Source organism: Perognathus longimembris, chromosome 13 (genome assembly GCF_023159225.1).
Source record: "Perognathus longimembris pacificus isolate PPM17 chromosome 13, ASM2315922v1, whole genome shotgun sequence".
NCBI classification, from domain to species: Eukaryota; Metazoa; Chordata; class Mammalia; order Rodentia; family Heteromyidae; genus Perognathus; species Perognathus longimembris.
This window is the reverse complement of record NC_063173.1, coordinates 27,282,267-27,306,307: the sequence shown is the minus strand read 5'-3', so window position 1 is coordinate 27,306,307 and position 24,041 is coordinate 27,282,267. Positions and strand designations below refer to the sequence as shown.

Here is a 24,041-nt window from a genome sequence, read left to right as displayed (position 1 = left end):
GTGTATGTTCTTGATACATTGTATACTGTATATATGTCTACCTGACCTAGAGAAGGGAAAGAAAAACAGGGCGTAAGATATCACAAGAAATGTACTCATTGCCCTACTATGTAACTGTACCCTTTTTGCACAACACCTTGTCAAAAAAATTTGTGTTCAATTAATAAATAATACAGCTCCACTTCAAAAAAAAAGAAATACACATAACAAAATAAGCTGTGATCTAAATGTTTCTTCCAAAATTCATATACTGAAAATCAATACTGTAACAGTATTAAGAAGGAGAAGCTGTCAACATCATTGAGTCATGAGTGTGAAGTGCTTGTGGGTATATGAGTGGGTTAAGGAGGATTATAGATAGAAGGACCTTCGGGAGAGGGGTTCATTTCTTCTGTCCCTTTTGCATTGGAGGACATGGTATCATCCCTTTAGAGCTCTCAGGAAAAGGGCAGCTTCATGGAAGTGAAGACCAGGCTTTTACTATAGATAATGAATTGGCTTGGGGTCTGCCAGCTTCCAAAACTATGAGGAATTTTTGGTGTCTGTAAATTTGCAAGTCTTAAGTATTGTTGAAAAATGAATCTTGTGTTTATATTTGGGTCATGTATATGCAAACATCCCCAAATCTGAATCTAAAACACTTAATGGTTACAAACTACTTTTGACTTTAACCATTTTTTCCAAAACTTAATTACCTATTGCTATTTTAAAGGTGATGTACAGAGGAATTGCAATTACATGAGGTAGTGAGTTCATTTCCTATCATACAGTGTCTTCTCTTCCCTTGCTCTCTCCCAGTCCTCCTTCCCATCTCTACCCATGTGTTGTACAGTTCACTTTCATCAGTATCCAGTGAGCTCCACTGCTGCACTTTTTCACCCTTTTCTCCTTGCACCCTCTCGAAGATATATACCATACATAAAGAACATAGAATCATTTTATCAAATGATAAAAAATATTTTTAAACAAAGATCTTTTCTTTACCTATTTTGGAACTCATTTATTTATATATATGCATATATATGTGTATATATATATCTTTATATAAATATAAGAGGCATATAGGGAATTCACCTTTGTGTTTCACACTGTGTGTGAATGTCTAGAATTCTGTAAAATTTAACATATCAAGGTATATTTTAGATCTAATTTCTGCATATCAGAGAGAATATGTGTCTTTTGTCTCTTGGAGCTTGGCTTACCTCAGCATGACTTGTTCTGTTATATCCATTTCTTTAGAAATGACACAGCCATTCCTTCTGATGGTTGTGTTGTAAAATTCCAAACTACTTTTGAACAAGTACTGTTCAACAGACAAATATAAACCCAAAAACTTTTAAGTAAAAATTGTGTAATTTTTTTTATGCCAGTCCTGAGACTTGAACTTAGGACTTGAACTGGGCACTTTCCCTGGGCATCATTTTGCTCAAGGCTAGTATACTACCACTTGAGCTAGAGCTTCAGTTCTGGCTTCTTTTAAGTCAATCTTTGCATTAGCACAGAATGTTTTAAACTATAATGTGCTATCCAGTAGACCAAGTTCTCCTGCCACGTTGTTCTGTAAGATTGTATAGGCTGCATTTGGCTTTCATTTCACTTCAGAGTTGATTTTTCAAGCTTCACTCAAACACTACTGAGATTTTTATTTCAGATGCACTGAAACCTACAGATTAATATAGTATCTATATAATGCTTCCCAGACCTTAATAGTAATAGCTCTTCATTTACCAACAGTTACCTTATTGATTCTAAAATGGAAATTTTTACTCATACAACAACATTAACTTCACAGTACCTCTCTGTTCAGGACCTTATTTCATCAGTTCTAGAATGGACATTTCTCCCGTTACTATAATTTCTGCAACTGAAATGAGTACACTATGTTTCAATTCCTTAGGCTGAAATGTATTAAAAACTGCAGATCTGTCCCTTGGGATACTAAAGCAGGAGATTTACCTGCGTTCAGAAGTTCAGCATTGGCAACACAGGTGGCAACTCTTAGATTTTTCATCATTTGAGATAAAATCTCACAAAGGTAGCTCAGTCTGGTCCTCAACTTGTAATATTCTTGCCTCTGCCTTCAAATGTTGGGGTTATAAGCACTTACTAACACCATGATAAGCAATACCCCAATTCAAAAACTTAATCCCTTTCTTTTTCCACTAAAAATAAAAAAGGAATAGCATTTCCCTTTATGCCAGCTTACCTCAAATAAAAACTTGTTGACTCTCACAATTTAAAGTGATCTGGATTCCAATTGAAAATAATATTATAGTTAAATAAAGGAGAGACTAGGGAGTATTTAAGAGCACAGACAAGAACAAAAATAAAGATTATAAAGCTGGAATAATTATGCCTAAGGGCCTAATCTTTTACATTTTTGTTTGCTTTGCTTTGATTCACTGTCAGTGTTTATGAAAAAATACCCACATGAACTGCAAACTTCTTTTGTTAAAATACAAGTATCTCATATCAACATTTATATACCAGAAAAATACTACTGTACTATAAAATGTGCATTTTATATTTTACTTAAAAGTCTTAGGTACTAGCCAGGCACCAGTGGCTCACACCTGTAGTCCTAGTTACTCAGGAGGCTGAGATCTGATCATGGTTCAAAGCTACCCTGGGCAGGAAAGTCCATGAGACTCTTATCTTCAATTAATCACCAGAAAACTGAAAGTGGCACTTTGGCTCAATGTGGTAGAGTACTAGCCTTGAGCTGAAGAGCTGAAGGACAGTGCCCAGGCCCAGAGTTCAAATCCTCCTGACTGACCGAAAAAAAAAAAAAAAAAGCATTAGGTATTAAGAATATTCCCTAAAAATTATTTATAGGGTAGCAAACAAAATTTTTACTTGTAATACACAAATAATTTAAATGAATAATAATGAAAATGCAAAATAAAAGGAAAGCTTAAATCTGGAAAATTAGGGCAAGATATATAGCTTAGCTTAGTGGTGCTGTGCTTGCCTAGCATGCATGAAGCCCTGGGTTTGATTTCTTGGCACCACATAAACACAAAAAGTAAATAAAACAATAGCTATGTACATATGATCATATAAGATGATGCTAAGCAAAACAAACTCCAAGATATGGAATCAAGAAGGGTTTTATTGTATTTTTAATGTCTTATGCAAAATGATTTATTTTCTCTTTCGTTTTTCTTCCCTATGATTTAGCCCATTTTACTTGATTTTGGTACCCTGGGTATTGTATATATGTTTATCTAAATTAGGGAAGGGAAGGGGAACATCAAAATGGTGAGACAAAAGATAAAGGGTAAACCAATGCAACAGTAATACAAGACAATATGTTGGAAATTAACTGTACAATTGGGGTGGGGATTAGAGGGAAGGGAAGTTGGGAGAAAAATGAGGGAGGGGGTAACAAGTATGAAAAATGTACTCACTACCTTATGTATGTAACTGTAACCCCTATATACATCAGTTTGACAATAAAACTGAGTTTTCAAAAAATGTCCCCCACGAGATATAGGGAAAACAATCACAGAAAAATACATAGTATGATTCCAATTTTCTTGAAAAATATGTGCCTGTTTTCACAGGCAGAACACATACCAGACCTTGCATGACTTTTAACATTTATTTTCTATATGTTTCAAGTTTTCCTAAAACAAATGTATTACTTTTATGATGATTAAAAGGAGGACAGATGTCAAAAAATCTGGAAAATTCATTCAACTAAAAGGCAAGCCTCAAAGGAGGATATTCTCAGAGGAGAGAATCACAAATAAGGACATCTGATCACATAAAATAATATTTATTGAAATAAAAAAGGCAAGAGATACTTTACTAACATAAATGATCTTGCATTTTAAAATTACATTATTTTCTAGGAAATCACAGCTACAGATTAAAGCTTGGAATAGTTAGTGGGCCACAGTAGATGGCAATAGATGTCCTTCTGCAATATGTGATGTCTACATTGCTATGCTAGTTTATAAACCCATTACACACTGGTGCTCAGTAGTGGATATTCCTATTTTGTCCCTTCTTGTTGAAATACTTTTAAAAGGGGAATGCATGTCTTTTATCTTAAAGATGGCTCATTCTAGCTTTCTGAATCTGTAATAAGCTGTAGAAACAATCAAGCACATAAATACTTTCAAAGATACAAGATTCTATATAAACCACTTTTATTTTTTAAAAAAAACTGCTAATAATGCTAGGAACAGGTGGCTCAGGTCTATCTGTAATGTTAGCTACCCAGGAGGATCATAGTTTGAAGCTAGTCCACACAGACAAATTCAAAAGATTCTCACATCAAATTAATGAACAAGACTCTGGAATTGGAGGCATGGCTCAAGTGGTAGAGTAATTTTTCAGTGAGAGAAAAAAACAAGAACAGAAGAAACTGCGCTCAAGCCCTAGTACTGTCTAAAAAAGAAAGAGTGTGTAAGAGAGAGAGAAGGGGGGAGAGAGAATGTGTGTGTATGTGTGTGAGAGAGAAGAGGAGAGAGTGACAATAAATAAATGTTGCATTTGTTCATTATTAAGACTAAATTCATACCTTCTTATTTAATTCAAAAGAAAAATTGAAGTGTGGACATAAACCACTATTTAATAAGAATGATACAGGAACTAAGAATTATTAAACACAATTCTAACATTAAAAAAAATCACAAAGGAAAATTCACATATACTTTTGTAAGAATTTAAATAAGCAATAATAATTATAGAAAACAGTATGACCACTGCTCATAAAAAAGGCCAGGTGCCAGTGGCTCGCGCCTATAATCACAGAAACTCACAAGGATGAAATCTGAATATCCTGGTTTGAAGTTAGTAGGGGCAAGAAAAGTCTGTGAGACTATTTCTTATCTCCAATTTATCACAAAAAGGCCAGAAGTAGAACTATGGCTCAAGTAGTAGAGTGTTAGCCATGAGCAAAAAAACCTCAGGGACTGTATTCAGGTCCTAAGTTCTTCAAGCCCTTAGAAAAAACACCTACACAAATACACACACACACACACACACACACACACACACACACACAAATATCTATATATAAAAGAAAGCTTCCCTATACTATGATCCAGCCATATCACTACTAGGTATATACCCAAAGGAATGAAATTAGTCTGTCAAAGATACATCTGTACCCCATTTCTACTATAGCATTATTCACAACATCCAAGATAAGAAGTATTCATCACAAGATGAATAATGTGTTGTAAGTGCTCAGTTTATTACTCAGACAGACAGACAGACATACAGACACACACACGAATCCAACTATCATCTGTAACAATAGGATGGAATCAGAGACTATTATGATGAGCAAAATAAGCCAGGCACAGAAGGTCAAACATTGCATCATCTAACTCATCTATAGAAGCTAAAATAAATGCTGACTCATGGAAATAAAGTAGGATAGTGGTCAGTAGAGGATAGGAAGGGCAGGGAGAAGGGGGACAGGAAGGTTGGTACAAGGATACAAAAATATAGTTGAATAGCAGGAATGTAAGCACTAGTGTTTTACAACTCAATAGGGTATAGTTCATAACAATGTGCAATATTGTCTACAAGAAATACAAGAGAGGCATTCCAAGGTTCCCAACACAAGAAAATTATGAGCAATTGATATGAAAATGCTAATTACTTTCACTTGATAGTGACACACTGTATATATGTACCAAATTATCATATTGTACCTCACAGATATGTACAATTGGAAGAATATGAAAGCAAGAAAGACAATGCATTTTTTTCATGTATGAAAGAGTAACTGTCAACAACAATGACTATCATTGGCTCTACACTGATACACACTACTATACTGAATTTGTAACTTTAAATAAAATTCCTAACTAGATAGAATTATTACTCCATTCAAAAATGAGAGGAAATTGTAAAACAAAACTCAAACAGAAATTTTTAAATAATGTAAGCTTTGTATACGGTTAGGAAATTTTTGTCTACTGGAAATGTTTTCATCAAAATATCTTATTAATAAATCACATCAGATTGATAAATACCATTCATGAATTCTAATCTATGTATGCTTTAAAATATTCTTTTTGGGCTGGGAATATGGCTTAGTGGTATTGTACTTGCCTAGTACGCATGAAGCCCTGGGTTCGATTCCTAAGTATCACATAAACAGAAAAAGCCAGAAGTGGTGCTGTGGCTCAAGTGGTAAGAGTGCTAGCCTTGAGCAAAAAGAAGCCAGGGACAGTGCTCAGGCCCTGAGTTCAAGCCCCAAAATTGGTTAGAATAATAATAATAATAATATAATAATAATAATAAAATATTCTGCTTTGACTCAAGGTGACAACAGCAACCTGTAAAACTAAAGAACATAGTTTACTATTAATATTTTAATAATACCAAATGCATTCTATTTTATGTGAAAAAGGACACTGTTTATATAGCCTAATGATCCACAAAGGCATTCAGTTTGATAGTAAGATTGGAAACATTATTAGTTTTAATATGTCCTTATTGTCTTTGGAGGTTTTCCTGCAAACATTTAGGTCTCTCCAAGTTCACAAAGTAGAAAAATAATTCCTTGTTAGGATTTTTAAAGGTGAAAATATAACATTCTTTTTAAAAAAAGATGAATAACCAATAAATTAATGTCATTTTAGAATAAACTACCATAGAATATTGTTGCTATTTTTAAAATGCTGCCATCACACTGCCATTTATCAAACATAATTAAATGTAGAAAAACTGCTACAATATGCATTGCTTTTCTTTTTATTTTAACAATAGAAGCAGGTTTTTTGTTTTTGTTAACACTTACCATCCATTCAGATATAATAACATCCACTTTTTCTACAGGAAGACGAACTTCTTCAATCTTTCCTTTAATTAGTGTAATAGTATCTTCAAGTTTATTTAATCTGAAAATTATAATAAGTGGTATTAGTATGTGAAGCAGAATCTGAAAGCTAAATTCTTTTATCAACTACTTGTATTGTCCTGTGAAGTAAGAACATTTCAAGTTTACTTATTTCTTGAGTATTATTGTCATAATAATGCCTTAAAATATTTCTGGTTAATATACCAATACACTGAGTAATAAAAATGTTAGCCTATAAGAAATCTGAACATTTTCAAGAAAATGTGTGTATAATAAAGTTACGTCTTGAAAAGAAAAATTTTAAAGAAGGGGTGGAAACAGATCAGCATGAGTACAAAAGGATGAATTAAAGGCCCGAGTCTTTATTTTGATGCCCAAATCCCATTAGATATCTAGTGCTCATCAGCTGCTGATTCTTCACCACACTTGAGCTTTCTGGGCCAGTGTGCTCATGTTCACACCGTGTTAGAGGATCAAATATATTATTTTGAATAAGAATAGTTTTGTTTCTGAATTTCCTTTGTTGCTTTTGTCCATTCTACTGTATTATTAACCCTGTACTTATTTATTATTCATTAGCATACATTGGTTTTACAAGGGAGGTTTCACTGTGACATTTCCACACATATGTACAATATACTTGAATCGACCTCTTGCTCCTTCTTAATTTTCCTATTTTATTTTCATACATGCAATGAGCTAGTTGAACCACAGTCACGTCATTCACCCACCTGGGTTAACAACCCTCTTCCACCCTACCCCCTTCCACAGAGCCCATTTTATTTTCCTGTCTTTTTTATTTCCTGTCTTTTTTATTTAGTAGTTCTTCAGGATGCTAGATGTAAACAGAGAGGATGAATTTGATGGTAGCTATAGGTTTTAGTTTTATAAGTACTGTATTAGAACATCATTTTTTTCTACTTTGATATGACCTTTCTCCTCTTGCTCCTTTCTCTGTGTCTTTTTGGTTCTTTTCTAATTTCTTAGACTTTTGAGATTGAGTCTTAGTATATAGTTCAGACTGGCTTTGAACTCACTATAGCTCAGGTTGGCCTTGAGCTCAATTCTCCTGCTTCCACTCCCTGAGTATTGGAGTTAAGTCATGTGCCTGGAGGCCAGCTGCTAAGAGTTTTTAATATCCTGAATGAACAGTGAATTTGATCATTTTTCTACATATATTACAATGATTTTAATCGATTTTTTGGTTGGTTTTCTCATGTTTAACTATGCCTTCCTAGCAAAGACTTTACCTTCCATAATATTACCTAAAGTAGTTTTCTATTTTTTGACCTAGGGAAGAAACCTCAAGGTCTCAAGCATGCTAAGAGCACACTCTCCTACTGACTTGCATCTGTAGCCCAGATTCCTAAAATTTTAATTAGAATTTGCTTATATGTCTACATTCTTGCATGTGTGATCTGTGATTTTTTTCTGTTCTATTGCCAGGTTTTGATTTCAAGGTTATTATCAGTCACATATATTGTTGATTTGTTTTTGACAAAGATAATCTACAAGAAGACAGGAAAGAATTGTCTTTGTTCTAAGTCTTTAGCATCAGGGAAACTGGGTCATCTAAACAGAATGTGTGAGAGTGGTGAGCCAGAACTACTACTTCATCTCATAAACACAAACTGCTGCCTCGTAGACACAATTACAAAGTGCTTACATGATAATATACCCCTTCCCAAACCTTATTTAGGTTGTGATTTCTTACTCAACCCATGAATAATAGCAGAACGTTGGTAAGTAAGATATGAGAATTTCAGTTCATAAAAAACAGCTACACTTCCTGTAAGCAGCCTGAGGTGACCTTATGAAAATGGTTTGCTACTCTCTAAACCCAGAGAACCCCACAAAATCATGCACGTCAAGAAGTTCAAATCTTCATGTTCACTTTAAGAACACCAGAGAAACAGCCCAGGCCATCAAGGGTATGTATATCTGAAAAGCTACCAAGAAGCAATGTGTGCCCTTCAGGCATTACAATGGTGGAGATGGCAGGTGAGCCCAGGCCAAACAGTGGGGCTGGACAGGGTTGGTGGCCCAAAAAGGGAGCTGAATTTCTGCTGCACATGCTTACGAATGAAGAGAGTAATGCTGAACTGAAGGATTTAGATGTAGACTCCCTGGTCATTGAGCACATCCAGGTGAACAAAGCACCCAAGATGCGCCGTCGAACTTACAGAGCCCATGGTAGGATGAACCCATACATGAACCCATACATGCCACATTGAGATGATCCTCATTGAATAGGAGCAGATTGTTCCTAAACCAGAAGAGGAAGATGCACAGAAGAAAAAGGTATCTCAGAAGAAGCTGAAGAAAACTTATGGCATGGGAATAAGTTTAGCATAAAATTATAAATAAATGAATGTTACCATTATTATTATAAATGTTTGGGGTTTCCTCTTATTAAAATTAGCCACAATTTTTAAAAAAAAACAGCTACAAAGAAACAAGCGAGATGGAAGTAAAGCATTTTAATTTCATAAAACCTATACAGTTCATATTCAAAATATAGTCTACAAATAAGAAAATGGAACACTTACGAGAAACCCAAAGACATTAGCAAATATTTCATGAGAGAAAAATGTCCAATAACCACATGAAATAGTATTAGCAATGACAGAAATAGTAACAAAAAGCACAACATGATACTGCAATATAAGCAATTTGAAAATATTTTAAAGTACAATCTAAAGCCTGTTACATACTTTGGAAAATAGCCTGGCAATGTCAAAAATATTCAGAATGTACTGAAGACTGCTATTCTACTGATAAAAATATCCTGTAGGTACACCAGAACTTGCGTGCAAAATGTCTGCAATGCAACAGAACTGTTCACAGAGCCCATCTGATTGAGAAAGAGATGGGGTTGAGTAGGATTCTGAAGTGGTCGCAAATCTCTTATCGTGGGTACGGTTACTACATGTTTAATTTTGTTTGCTATTTGTGCACTCTTATGTATATTAATGCTAATTTATTTTCATACTTGTTCTATATGCCATGTTTCATTCAAAAACTTGAAAAAGATGCATATATCTGAGTTTTCAAAAAGGTAAACAATAAGTTTTTGACCAAATTACTATGGCTGCTTATTATTTGTTGAAATGCTTATTAGACTTTAATAATTATAAGCACTTTAATAAAAAAAACACAAAAGGTAGGCTTCTTCAAAGAACAAAATGTCCCCCACTGCCAAGAAATATCTTGAGAATGGTTGGGCAGAAACAAATCCATGTTCTGTAAATGACCATCTGCTCAGGCTGTTGATTGTTTGCTACAAGTCATAATCCTATTTGCATCAGTAATTACTTGTTGTTCAAATATGAATACAACAGGGAAGGTAATTTGGGGGAATACACAGGGAAAAAAAAGAAAGCATCATAATTCCCAATAATTTGGATTAAAATATCTTGACACAGATAGCATCCATATAGATCTCTTTCATAAGACTGTTAATCTTGTCACCTGATTTTACATTCATTAATAAAACAAAAAGACTAGATTATACTTAGTCTTCTCAAGTAGCTACTCCCTAAATCTCACTTCAAGCATTAGAGCATTCTAAGTGAATCCTATCTTTGGCAACACCTGCTGAAAAATTAGGGTAGCTTTAATTTACATAAATATTTCATTGTAATAAAAAGCTCTTTTTAAGCAATTCTCTTGACAAAATCAATAAATACAATTATATCAACTTAAGTTTCTAATAGAAATTACTTAGTCTTAGTTTCCTTAATACAGACTTCCTTATCTTATTTCCTATTTAAGAGTAGCAATTTAACTTCTACTTCACTTATGATGAAGTGATGAATTCTCTTAGATGAGGCATACAGAAATAAAATACAGTCCCTGCCCTTAAATATAGTGTAAGATAGAAAGAACATTTAAAAAAATCTGGGGCTGGGAATATGGCCTCGTGGCAAGAGTGCTTGCCTCCTATACATGAAGCCCTGGGTTCAATTCCCCAGCACCACATATACAGAAAATGACCAGAAGTGGCGCTGTGGCTCAAGTGGCAGAGTGCTAGCCTTGAGCAAAAAGAAGCCAGGGACAGTGCTTAGGCCCTGAGTCTAAGCCCCAGGACTGGGGGGAAAAAAAATCATAGGGTACCACAGTATCTCATATGACTTAGAAAGTCACTTAAGAAAGTGACATCTAAATTTAGCCATGAAGACATAATCACAATGATAAATGGATAAGTGGCGGGAGTAGGGGAGTGGAAAATGGCAAATTTAAATTATGAATAATTCAGTATGACTAGAAGTCAGACAAAGTTGGAAAGTATAAAATGGTGATGCTTTTTGAGTCTAGATTTTACTTAAAGACAAGACCCAGGACCTCAGAATAAGTACTGGATCAAATCTGTAATCTACTTTGCCCAAATTGAGGTAGAAAAAGGCCATGGTTGATGTTCTACGGAATATAGGAGAATAGACAACCAAATAGCATAAAGTATCCTGGGAGTTCATGCAATGAGCAAATAAATAAGTAAATAGGTAGGTAGATAGGTAAGTAATATTTAAAGTTAGTGATAAAACAATTCTAACAAGAACTTTAGATGATCACTATTTTTAAAGGTCTTATGAGGCTCATGCCTGTAATGCTAGCTAAGAGCCTAAGATCTAAGTATCACCATTCATAAACCTTAGAAAGAAAAATTTGAAAGATTCTTATCTCCATTTAACCACCAAAAAAAGCTGGAATGGAGCTGTGGATCAAGTGACAGAGCAGCAGTCTTGAGCAAAAAAGCTCAGGAGCAGGACATAGGTCTTGAGCTCAAGACCCAGGACAAGCATGAAAGAGAGAGAAAGGAGAGAAAGAGAAAGAGAGAGAGAACAGAGAAAGAGAAAGAGAGAGAGAACAGAGAAAGAGAAAGAGAGAGAGATGGAGAGAAAGAAAGAGAAAGAGACAGAGGAAGAGAGAAAAAGAAAAAAAAGAAAAGAAAAAGAAAAGTATGTAAAGGGAGTGGGAAGATATACAGGTACAGATTAAAAAATATACAAACTATATTTCACATCCTATTCAATAGGTCAGAATCCACCTATTTCTTCTCTTTATTTTTGTTACTCAAGCAGATTGAAATGATAGCAAAATAAAAGGTGTAATAAGTGCATTTTATAAGATGATATTAAATTAGCAAAGATTCTGATCATTTAGGAAAGAGATGGGATGATATCCCAATGACAAAGCTGCAAAGATCCAGTGCTTAGTGCACACATCAGAGAAAATTCTATGGGAAGTGGGAGCCATTTCACATGACACAGAGTTCTGGGGTCCAGAGCTTCATGAAGTGGGACTTAACAAAGGAACTAAGTAACTATTGAAAGAATTGTGCTTTGATCCTTCTACATCAGACAGAAAACCAATACCAATTACCTTTATTAAAGAATCTAATACTTCTATTCATAATTGCAAGCAAAAAAACAATGGCTTTTAACCAACAGAGGGTGAAACACCATATTGCCAGGCAATTAAAACAAAACAAAAAAATACAAAAACCAGGGTCAGACATGGATTCAGAACAAGTCTAGTCATGAGAGTCTCCTCCCAATGTATGTGACTCGTATTTAATGCGTGGTATTACACTGAGAACATCACTGTTTGGAATCAGCAGTAACTCATCTAATATGGAAGAGTGATGAAAAGATCATCTGTATTCTAACAGAGACAACAGATTTTCAGGCCTGGTGATGATGACTCAACTGTCTGTCAACCTGTGATGTCCACGGTGTTGAAAAAGACGAGAAAGCTCTTATCCAGAAAAATCCTTCACTAACATTCAGAAGTCTGAATAATGAGTTTACTCTAGGGCTGAGTCAATGAGAAACAAAAGTCAGCCAGAATAATGGCAAAAACCTTACCAGAAGCTATCTCTGCTTCCCGGGAGTAAATTGAGTATATAATCATTTGGCAGAATAGCTTTGCTATCCTTAGGTAAGTTTATGTTTCTGAAATAATCATTCACTGTAAAGTTCAAAATATAATAGCAAAAATAAGAAACAAGTTTTCATTCTCTCATTCTTTTTAGTTCTATTTTCCCTTACTAATAGAACATCTTAGATAACCTGTATTATTCTTTTTCATCTGCAAGTAAAGAACAGCCAGATTAATTTCTTAAACTGCATTATCTGAGTTTATATAAACCAAAATCTCTTTTCTCAGGAATGTTACATGTTTTTTTAAATAAGGAAAGGTCACTCCGCAATGCCTTGGAAGGACATACCTTGTCCCTGGTTCGACGTTCTTTCTCTCTTTGCTACTTGACCATCATGAGGTAAGGAGCTTTCCTCTATCACATCTTTGAACCATGCTGTCATCACAGACCCAGAAATACAGACCCAGTTGACCTTGAACTGACACATCTGAAACTGAGTCAAAATTATCTTTCCTGCTTTAAGTGTTTTCTCAGGAACTCATCATTATGATGATGACTGACTCATAACACTCATTAACTGACTAAAACTTAAAGGTATACATGAGAAACATCTTAATTTTTTTTTGTATACATGAGAAACATCTTAATTTTTTTTTTTCAAAAAAGCTCTGATACTGGGGCTGGGAATATGACCTCCAATTAACCAATAGAAAACTGGAAGTGGTGCCTTGGCTCAAATTGGCTCACTAGCCTTGAGCTGAAGGGCTTAGGTACAGTGCCCAGGCCCAGAGTTCAAGGCCCTCGACAAACAAACAAAAAAGGAAGAAAGAGAGGGAGAGAGAAGCTAAACTAGAAGCACAGGACAATCTAAGGGGCTGGGAATGTGGCTCAACAGTAGAGTGCTTGCTTGCCTTGCATGCATGAAGCCCTGGGTTTGATTCCTCAGCACCATATAAACAGAAAAAGCCAGAAGTGGCGCTGTGGCTCAAGAAGTAGAGTGCTAGCCTTGAGCAAAAGGAAGCCAGGGACAGTACTCAGACCCTGAGTTCACCCAAGCCCCAGGAATGGCAAAAAAAAAAAAAAAAAAAGACAATCTAAAACATAAATTAGTATGGTCTATCATAAGATTAGCAATATCTTACTATAATCTCATTATCAATAATAAATCTTTATTATTTCTTCTGGAATATCTCTTCTTTTGGACAATGGCTCTCACATTTGTTTGTATGACAACTGCACAAGCAACTCAAAGTGCTCTCTAGAGAACCCTCCAAATGATGATAATGTATTCAATAGAACACCACAAGAACTAGGAAGAAAACCTTTACTAAACTGCCAATATGATGACATATTCTATAGGACATTTCAAGAACTCAGAAGAAAATGTCTACTAAATAGATCTGCATGTATTCAATAGAATGTGATGTATTCAATAGCACACCACAAGAATTAGAATGAAAATCTTTATAAAATTGTACATATAAATTGCAACTGCAATTACTTGCTAAAGCCATAGTTAATGTCTAAACATTTGCTTTGTGTCAAGCAATATGATTTGTATTGATTTACAGGTATACTTTACTTATAACTTACTTTATCTTACCTCATTTCTAACCATATGAAGTAGTCAATTATTATTTTCACTTGACTTCAAAACTGAGGTTTAACAGGTTAAATAAAATCTACTTCAAGTTCAAAATGCTGGCTAAACGGTAAAGTGAGGACAATGCAAGCCTAGGAAAAACCTGTGCTTTAATCATATTATTTACCTTCCACAGTGCAGAAAAAATCTAAAAACATTAAGCACTCTGGAGTTATCATCATATTTTAAATTTGCAATATTTGAAAAGATCAACAGAAAGAGTTGAAACATAAATTTAAGTGGGAGGACCATCTAAATATTGCTATAAGAAGCTTTCTATTACTTACTTTCTCTGGAAATTACCACTAAATGACGACTAAAAGATGCTTTTGTGGCTGGAAATATAGCCTAGTGGCCAAGAGTGCTTGCCTCGTATAGATGAAGCCCTGGGTTCGATTCCTCAGCACCACATATTCATAAAATGGCCGGAAGTGGCACTGTGGCTCAAGTGGCAGAGTGCTAGCCTTGAGCAAAAAGAAGTCAGGGACAGTGCTCAGGCCCTGAGTCCACGGCCCAGGACTGGCCAAAAAAAAAAAAAAAAGGTGCTTTTGTTAAAGAGCTAAAGAAATCTAACTATATAAACTATTTCAAATAGAGGCATTCTTACAGAACATTAGCTAAAAATCAGACATTTTTAGGGGATAAACTATTCTGCCTATTTTGGGGAATTTTTGAATTTACATCATACATGGTAGCTAAGTATTGTCACAAAAGAAAAAAGATAAGCCTTAACCTATAATCTGCTATTTGCTAAAGAAAATTTGACATAACAAAGTTCTGTAAGTCCTATCAGTATTATCCCACATATCCATAATTTTTTAGCTTATATGGGAACTAGCATTTATTTATATAGTAATTATCAGAAATATAGGGAAACTATACAAAATAATTCTAAAACTGTGAAAAGATTACTCATTACCATAGTTCAAACATATCTTGTTCCCAATTTATAATCTTACTATTCCACTGTCTTAAGTCTTCATTAGATAGCAACTAAACATAAGAAAACAGGTTAAATAATTGTCAGCTGTAAAAATAATTTTAAATCAAGCCTTAAAAATAGATTTACCTTATAATATCCATTGCCTGATAAAGAATTTCAGATTGATCAACTCCAAAAACTTTCTTTGCCCCAGCTTTAGCAGCAAACATAGACAGAATTCCAGTTCCACACCCGACATCCAAAACTACCTGGTATAAAACATGGAAATAAGGAAAATGAGCTTCAGAGAAGGAAAGAAGCAGGTCCAGGATTATAGGGCTGGTAAATCACAGAAACAGCATTCAAACATAGTTTTCTCGAGCTTCTATTTTAATATTTTAAATGAATATTTGTTTTACGACTTTTAACTAAGAAGTCAGAGATTAGGCAAACAAATTTGATACACCCAACGAAAGACTGAAAGACTCAAAATAATGTTATTTTCTAAAATGATAAAGAAAGTTGGCTTACTTTTTTGAAAATGAGGGGAAAAGTGAATTGATTTTAACTGTAAATAAAAATCAGAAGCATAAAGAGGACACCTAGCTGGGAATTTCTTCCAGGGACTACAGAAATTAATTATGAGTAGGTGCCAACTCGATTAAATGCTACCCAAGGTTAAATTAATCTGAGGATCCATATGGTCTCCACAGGAGCTTTGTGATTTGAAATAATACTAAGAAAAAGAAAGAGAAAGAGGAAAGAGGAGGAAAAAGGAAGCGTTACAGGGCTCGAGGGAGGGGATTCCATGTCCTTCCAAGAGTCCACCACTCAGAGACAGTCTCAAGCAAAAAGATGGATTTATTGGTGAAGCAAAAAGTGAACTGACCGGCCAAGGATGCAGCATAGACTCTGGTACTGAAACTGCGACCCCTAACAGTCCTCGAGCTGGGGTTTATAAAGGTAAAAGCGTAGCACAGATGTAAGGGGTTGACGCAGGGGCTAGAGCAAGCAATTTACAGAAGCAGAATTTTGCAGTCAGGTTGACCTAATATTTAACTTCATTTTAACAACTGCTACCATGTTTCCCTAATCAAGATGGAGTCAGCTCTACTCGCCCCAACAGAAGAAAATTTAATTATCAATGTTATTTTAAAAAATGTCTCTGCTATTTTTTTCTTTTATGCTAGTATTGGGGATTGAATTCAGACTAGTAGTCTAGTGTTTGAGTTACACCTTCCAGCTTTTTGCTGGTAAGCTGGAAATAAGAATTTCTTGGATTTGTCTGACTGGGCTGACTTTAAACTGTGATCTTTAGATCTTGGTCCTCGAGTTGCTAGTATTACAGGTGTGAGCAACTGATGCATGGCTAAATCACTGTTGTTACTAAAACGAAGAGAGGCATCCTGCATTGCAGGAGGCTGAGATGCAAAGGACTGCAATTCAAAGCCAGAACTAGCAATCCATGAGACTTCATCCTAATTATAAACATATGCAGAGACATATGCTTTTATATATATATATATATATACACACATATATATATATGAATTAGTTTGACTACTATGTAACAATATAAGGAATGAATTTCCATGGAGTTAAAAAGTGACTTTAGGGGCTAGGGATATGGCCTAGTGGCAAAAGTGCTTGTCTCGTATACATGAAGCCCTGGGTTCAATTCCCCAGCACCACATATACAGAAAACGGCCAGAAGTGGCGCTGTGGCTCAAGTGGCAGAGAGCTATCCTAGAGCAAAATAAAGCCAGGGACAGTGCTCAGGCCCTGAGTCCAAGCCCAGGACTGGCAAAAAAAAAAAGTGAGTTTAACAAAATGAGTTATTGTGAAGCTGAAATTTGATGGGGAAGGGTGAGTTGGAAAGGAGTACATGAATGGAAAAGGAATGGGACAAACACAGCAAAAATATTCAATATACTTATGTGATAATGCAAGAGAGAAGTGGGAAATGAGTCAGAGAATAGAGACCATGGGATGAGGGATATAGATGGACATGTTAAATTGTACCCCTTTGGACAACCTTTTTAAGTTCAGTAAAAAAAAATTTGTTTTTAAATAGAGGGAAATTGTATTGTTTCATATTTTTAAATATTGTTTTAAAATAATTTCCTTCATCTAACTAATTGGTAACAAGATGTGTCCTGTTATGGCAAACAAAAGAGGCATGAAAATAAAAGGCCACTTCAGATATATCACAAAGCAATATAAAAATCAGTAAAAACCTCCATTTTACTCACAGCTTCATTGTCATATAAAACCCACGAAGGAATCTTAGAGAAGTATCTTTTAAAACAGAGGTTAGAAAAAACAAAAACCTGGAATGTTCCTTGTGTCTGTCTCTCTCTCTCTCTATATATATATATATGTATGTACTGCATGTGTTTTTTTTTCTTAAAGTGAGAAAAGTGAAAAAAATTCCCAAGCAAAAGTATACAAGGCAAAAATCATAATTCTTGAGTAAATTAATGGACTGTTTCTAACAGGGAAAAACAAAGGAACAAACATGTCTGCGTAGACAAGGCAGTGAAGAAAAAGGGAGGGAGAAAAGAAGAGCACAACAAATGGAAAAGATTCATAAGAATCTTAAGAATCATAAGAGTGACACAAATTTCCAAAACCAACAGTCTATCATCTCTGAAATAAATGAGGCAGTACTATATCTGAAAAACATAGTAGAGTAGAATGGACTAAAATTTTTTTTAAATCATGCCAAATAAATTCTACCTTACAGTATTTAACCTTTTTTGTTAATAGCACCTTAAAATTATTAATTTTCAACTACTTAAAACACACCACAAATATGGTTTAGGCAAAATTATTTGGGTAAGTCAAGTCTAACCTACGTCACTCTAATTAATGATTTTTTCTGGTTATTGTTTTTTAGTTGTACTAGCACTAGATCTTGAACTTAAGGGCCTGGACACTGTCTCTGAACTTTTTTGCTCAAAGATAGAGCTCTATCACTTGAGCCACAGCTCCACTTCTGGCTTTTGGCTGATTAATTAGAAATAAGAGCCTCAGACTTTCCAGCCTAAGCTGGTTTTAAACTGGTGATTCTGAGATAACAGCCTCCTGAGTAGCTAAAAATTACAAGTGTGAGCCACAGGAACTTGCTTGTAATTATTAACTTCCAACTTAGGAAAACAACTATATTGGAAGGTAGTACCAATCATTATTTCTGTTATCAGAATCCTGCACCACAAGGCAGCATCATAAACTTTTTCCATAAAATAAAACTAGGGTGTATTAAATCAATTGCTATCACAATCACAAAAATAAGGATTTCTACCACCCAAGAACAGCTGTTATACTACTCATATTACTTACCTTATCTTTGAAGATATGTGCATTTCGGTATATAAAATCTCTGTAGCTTTCTGTTCGTACTCTGTCCTAGAATAGAGAGAATAAAATATTGGGTTTAAAGGCATACTCTGAATAAATAAAAAAAAAATAGAAAAAAAATTAAGGAAGATTATTTGCTGTTTGCTCTGATACTGATAGTTTCCACTGTTTTTTGTTTTGTTTTGTTTTTTGCCAGTCCTGGGGCTTGAACTCAGGGCCTGAGCACTGTCCCTGATAAAATGCTCAAAAAAAGCCTGCGAAGAAAAAGACTTCGGAGATAATAAATAAGACTATACCTTCTCTTTGCTCAAGGCTAGCACTCTGCCACTTGAGCCACAGCACCACTGCTGGCTTTTTCTATACATATGGTGCTCTCTACCACTAGGCTATATTCCCAGCCTCCACTGCTTTTTGCCTAGCAAACTAAGTTTAAGGATTTTTTAATGACAAAAATAAAGAATAAAATTAGCAACAACAAAGTATTCTGAAAACATCACTGAAAGTCAAAAACCATCTATGTTCTTTTAAAACATACATGTTTTTCTCTTCAAAGAGTGTACTATCGGGCTGGGAATATGGCCTAGTGGCAAGAGTGCTTGCCTCGTATACATGAGGCCCTGGGTTCGATTCCTCAGCACCACATATACAGAAAATGGCCAGAAGTGGCGCTGTGGCTCAAGGGGCAGAGTGCTAGCCTTGAGCAAAAAAGAAGCCAGGGACAGTGCTCAGGCCCTGAGCTGACAGCCCAGGACTGGCCAAAAACAAAACAAAAACAACAACAACAACAACAAAGAGTGTACTATCATTCTGTGACTTTAAGTCATCTTAAAAAGGTTCAGGAATATAAAGCCTGAATCCCTACAACCAAAGCTACATTAAAATAAGTGAAAGAATAACCAAAATATGTAACTGTAACAAAGGCAGGCACATTTGAAAGCAGAATGTAATGTTTCTCCAAGAAAGTCATTACCAGCACCTATCTGATTAATAGTCCTATTTTCTTTCAAGAAACTTCTGTAGAAACTGATGCGTAGATTTCTATAGGAAGTGACACTTAAATGCCTGAAAGCTTAAGAGTAAATCATTTAAATCTCATAGCCCACATTATGGGATGCCTCTGCACTCAGACCCCATTTGAACTGTGAACAAGGCAGGCACTAAAAATTCTCACATGTGCACTATGTCAGGAACAACTGATTCCTGAAGATGAGACACATACAGAAAGCTCATTCCATAGTGAAGGGCACTGATAACAAAGAAGTAAAATATGACTATGATAAAAATAAATCTCACAAAATGAAAGTTCTAATTTGGGGTTTCACACTAGATAAAAGAAATACACTCAACTGTCTATATCTGTGAGCCCTTTTCAAAGTCTAATATCACAGATTTTTACTTTTATATTCTTTGCACTGGAAAGCAGTGATTTTTGCCGAAGCAACCAACAAAATACACAAATGGTGAACATCAGTCATGAATGCGGTCATGGAAAGCTCTCGCCAATCACCTGCCTTAGCACTGCCTTGCTTAATCAAGAGAACTCGAACTGCTGGCCCAGCTCCATGCACAGTTGCCCAGCTAAACTGCAATCCTCCCTGTGGTTTTTTCTATAGTCATCTGTTGTTGTTCATATGCTTACCTGGCTACAATGAAAACTAGTGCTTTGTATCCAAAAGAACTTCAACTTAGTAACTGATATTTTGCAAGAATGTGAAATGCAAATGAATTCTCAACTAGCCTTCATAATCATTTCTAAAAATTCATTCTAACACAACACTAACTTGTCAACGCAAACACCAAAGAAATAAAATCTTTAATTCCAACCTATTAAAACTAAGAAACAGGGATAGAAATATGGCCTAGTGGCAAGAGAGCTTGCCTTGCATACATGAAGCCCTGGGTTCGATTCCACAGCACCACATATATAGGAAACGGCCAGAAGTGGCGCTGTGGCTCAAGTGGCAGAGTGCTAGCCTTGAGCAAAAGGAAGCCAGGAGCAGTGCTCAGGCCCTGAGTTCAAGGCCTAGGACTGGCAAACAAAAACAAAAAACCAACAAAAAACTAAAAAACAAATTAACTAGAACTATAATAATATTTTAAGGGGTCATGAAGTCCTTCCTCCAAATATAAAAACAGCTAAGAATGAGGCTAAAGGCAACGCAAAAGGTATATACTCTAAACTTTATCTATATGAATAAAAGAATACTTTTAATGTACAGGATCATGAGGGTGGACTTAAAGCATGAGTCAGATGCAGATACGAAGCTAAAAATTTCAATATTAAATATGTGATACATGCACACAGGATCGCTTCCCTCAAAAAAAAAGACAATGATTTATTTTACATTCATAATGTCAGTCAACAACAACTCTTCATCAAAAGGACAAAGGAGAAATATTTAAAGTCTACATATTCTATCTCCCTATAAATGATATTTCTAGACCATCCATGTCAACAATTACTCTGGGCAAAGAGAGAGAGAGAGAGAGAGAGAGAGAGAGAGAGAGAGAGGGGCAACAGTTTGCTTTCAGGTATGCTTCATTACTTAGCAAAATAAAGCAGTCTTTTTGAATCAAATATATCCCTATTTTCTATGAATATGTAAATAATCTCCAAGAGGTAATTACAATGTATGACAGGTGATTCTTGCAAAGGGCAAAGATGGTACTAGAACTTCTCAAGTCTATTGTACATCAAAAACACTTGCATAATAGTCAAGTGTGCAGCTCCTCAACCTACTGACATATAGTTATGTGTTCAAGACAGAAATTTGTAATTGCTCAAAGTGGATTTCCCTGATGATTATACTGAAAACACTCATACCTACCAGAACTTTTAGTGACCTGTGTAGACACGTCTGAAAAAACAACACAAGTGCTATACCATCACAGCATTTACCTGACTTAAAATGGCAAAGGTGGGGCTGGGGATATGGCCTAGTGGCAAGAGTGCTTGTCTCGCATACATGATGCCCTGGGTTCAATTCCCCTGTACCTCATGTACAGAAAACGGCCAGAAGTGGCGCTGTGGCTCAAGTGGCAGAGTGCTAGACTTGAGAAAAAAAAAAAAAAGCCAGGGACAGTGCTCGGGCCCTGGGTCCAAGCCCCAGGACTGGCCAAAAAAAAAAATGGCAAAGGTGGATTTAGTCAACTTTTTCCAAAGAAATATTTGAAACAAAATATAATTAGCTTTAAAAAGTATTTGGAGGCAAGACAGAGTGAACTTGAATAACAGCAATAAAGCAAGTAAATTTCTTTTCTTTTTTATTTTGTGCCAGTCCTAAGACTTGAACTCAGGGCCTGGGTGCTGCCCCTGAGCTTTTCTGTTCAAGGCTAGCATTCTATCAATTGAGCCACAATACCACTTCCAGCTTTTTAGTAGCTAATTGGAGATAAGAGTCTCTTAGATTTTTCTGCCAAGGCTGCCTTCAAACCATGATCCTCCCATCTCAGCCTCCTAAGTAGATAGGATTACAGCTCCTGACACACCTGGCATAAATTTCTTTTAAACAAGTTCACTTGTCTTTAATCAATTTACAATTTAGAACAACACCTGATATTTATAATGCAATACGATCAGTAATTACATGACACTGCTTTAAAAAATCCCACATAAATACAAACACTATAAATCAGCACCCCTCTACTCTACAAAACATTATTACTCTACAACATTATTAAATATGCCTGGTTATTTAAGACCCATGTTTCAGGGAAATTAGGTCTTAGGGTTTATATTAAATAAGATAAGCTTTAGAGAAAGGACTTAGGAAAGTCATTTTGGGCTCACTGTAAGAAAACTGAAGAGGTTGGGCATGTGGTTTAATGGCAGAGTGCTTGTCTGGCATGCATGAAGCCCTGAGTTCAATTTCCCAGTACCACATAAACAGAAAAGGCGAGAACTAGCACTGTAGCTCAAGCGGTAGAGTTCTACCCTTGAGCAAAAAGATTAAAAAGATGCTCAGGGATAGTGCACAGGCCAAGAGTTCACAGCCATTGAACTGGCAGAAAAAAAAAGAAAAAGAAAACTGAAAGTAATGATGCCAACCTAAATCCCTAGAGATAAACAGTTAAGATTTCCAGAAATTTTTACAAGCTAACTTTTATTTAATACTAGTTAGGCATTTTTAGTTTTACTGAATTAGAAACATTATTATAATTTTAGGGCTGGAAGTATGATTCAATAGTGTTACCCCAGCCTAGCAAGCACAAGGCTGTGAGTTCAAACCTCAAGATAAAAAAGAAATAAACTGGGACTGGGAATATGGCCTAGTTTTGGTAAAGTGCTCCCCTCATACATAAGAAGCCCTAGGTTCGATTCCTCAGCACCACATATATAGAAAAAGCCAGAAATGGTGCTGTGGCTCAAGTGACAGAGTGCTAGCCTTGAGCAAAAAGAAGCCAGGGACAGGGCTCAGGACCTGAGTTCAAGCCCCAGAACTGGAAAGAAGAAAAAAAAAAAAAGAAACTAAACATCTTGTTATTTTAATATGTAGTATTTGATAAAACATAAATTATGAATTAAAATAACTAGATTTAAATGATTTGACTAACTTATTATATATTTTATATATAAATTATGTCAATCATGAAAGTCACGCCATAAAAATTGTGAAAATTATTTACAATTAAACATTATGTCAGGGCTGGGGATATGGCCTAGTGGCAAGAGTGCTTGCCTCGTATACATGAGGCCCTGAGTTCAATTCCCCAGCACCACATATACAGAAAATGGCCAGAAGCGGCGCTGTGGCTCAAGTGGCAGAGTGCTAGCCTTGAGCAAAAAGAAGCCAGGGACAGTGCTCAGGCCCTGAGTCCAAGCCCCAGGACTGGCAAAAACAACAACAACAAAAAAAAACATTATGTCAAAGAATTATTTGCCCAGTATAAGTAAACATTAAAACACTAAAATTAATCATTTCATTCTCATGTTAAAAAATAAGGGTATAATTTAATTTCTACTTAAGTTTCATTTGAAACAAATAAAATGATAAGTTGCTTTTTACCAATGCTTAAAGAAGAAAAAAATGACTCCATAATAATAAGTAATAGTGATATTAAATAAAATCTACAATGACTGTAATCTTTTCACCTCAAGATTAGCTATTTAATCATCAGAAATTTAAAAGGCAGTTCTAAAATATAAAACAAAAAGAACAGTTTCCAAATAATTCTTCATTAGTATGAACTTGGTGTATCTGTGGGCTAACCTTTAGCATTTCTTCATGTATCCCATAATGCCCGTAGGAACTGAAATAAACACCATCCTCATCCTCCTGGAGGTCTGCGATGGCAGTAGATGACGAGCAGGTTCTGACATCTGCGTTCATCACAAAATCCTGAGCAAATTGTCTGTAATCAATTTGAAATACACCCTTGAGACAGGTTTACTGGACCATGAAAAAAG

General features: G+C 35.4%; 1 protein-coding gene and 1 pseudogene across 1 annotated transcript in view; one reads left to right on the top strand and one right to left on the bottom strand.

The window, feature by feature from the left end:
• The window catches only part of Prmt3 (protein arginine methyltransferase 3), a 98,225-nt gene that overhangs the window by 62,448 nt on the left and 11,736 nt on the right, over positions 1–24,041 (bottom strand). Inside the window, exons 7-10 of the mRNA XM_048359582.1 lie at positions 23,845–23,986; positions 18,617–18,682; positions 15,422–15,543; positions 6,770–6,869 (exon numbers count right to left, since the gene is read on the bottom strand). Coding sequence (XP_048215539.1) covers positions 6,770–6,869; positions 15,422–15,543; positions 18,617–18,682; positions 23,845–23,986 — 430 coding nt within the window. The remainder of the gene's footprint in view (positions 1–6,769; positions 6,870–15,421; positions 15,544–18,616; positions 18,683–23,844; positions 23,987–24,041) is intronic.
• On the top strand, positions 8,649–9,184 carry LOC125361872 (annotated as a pseudogene).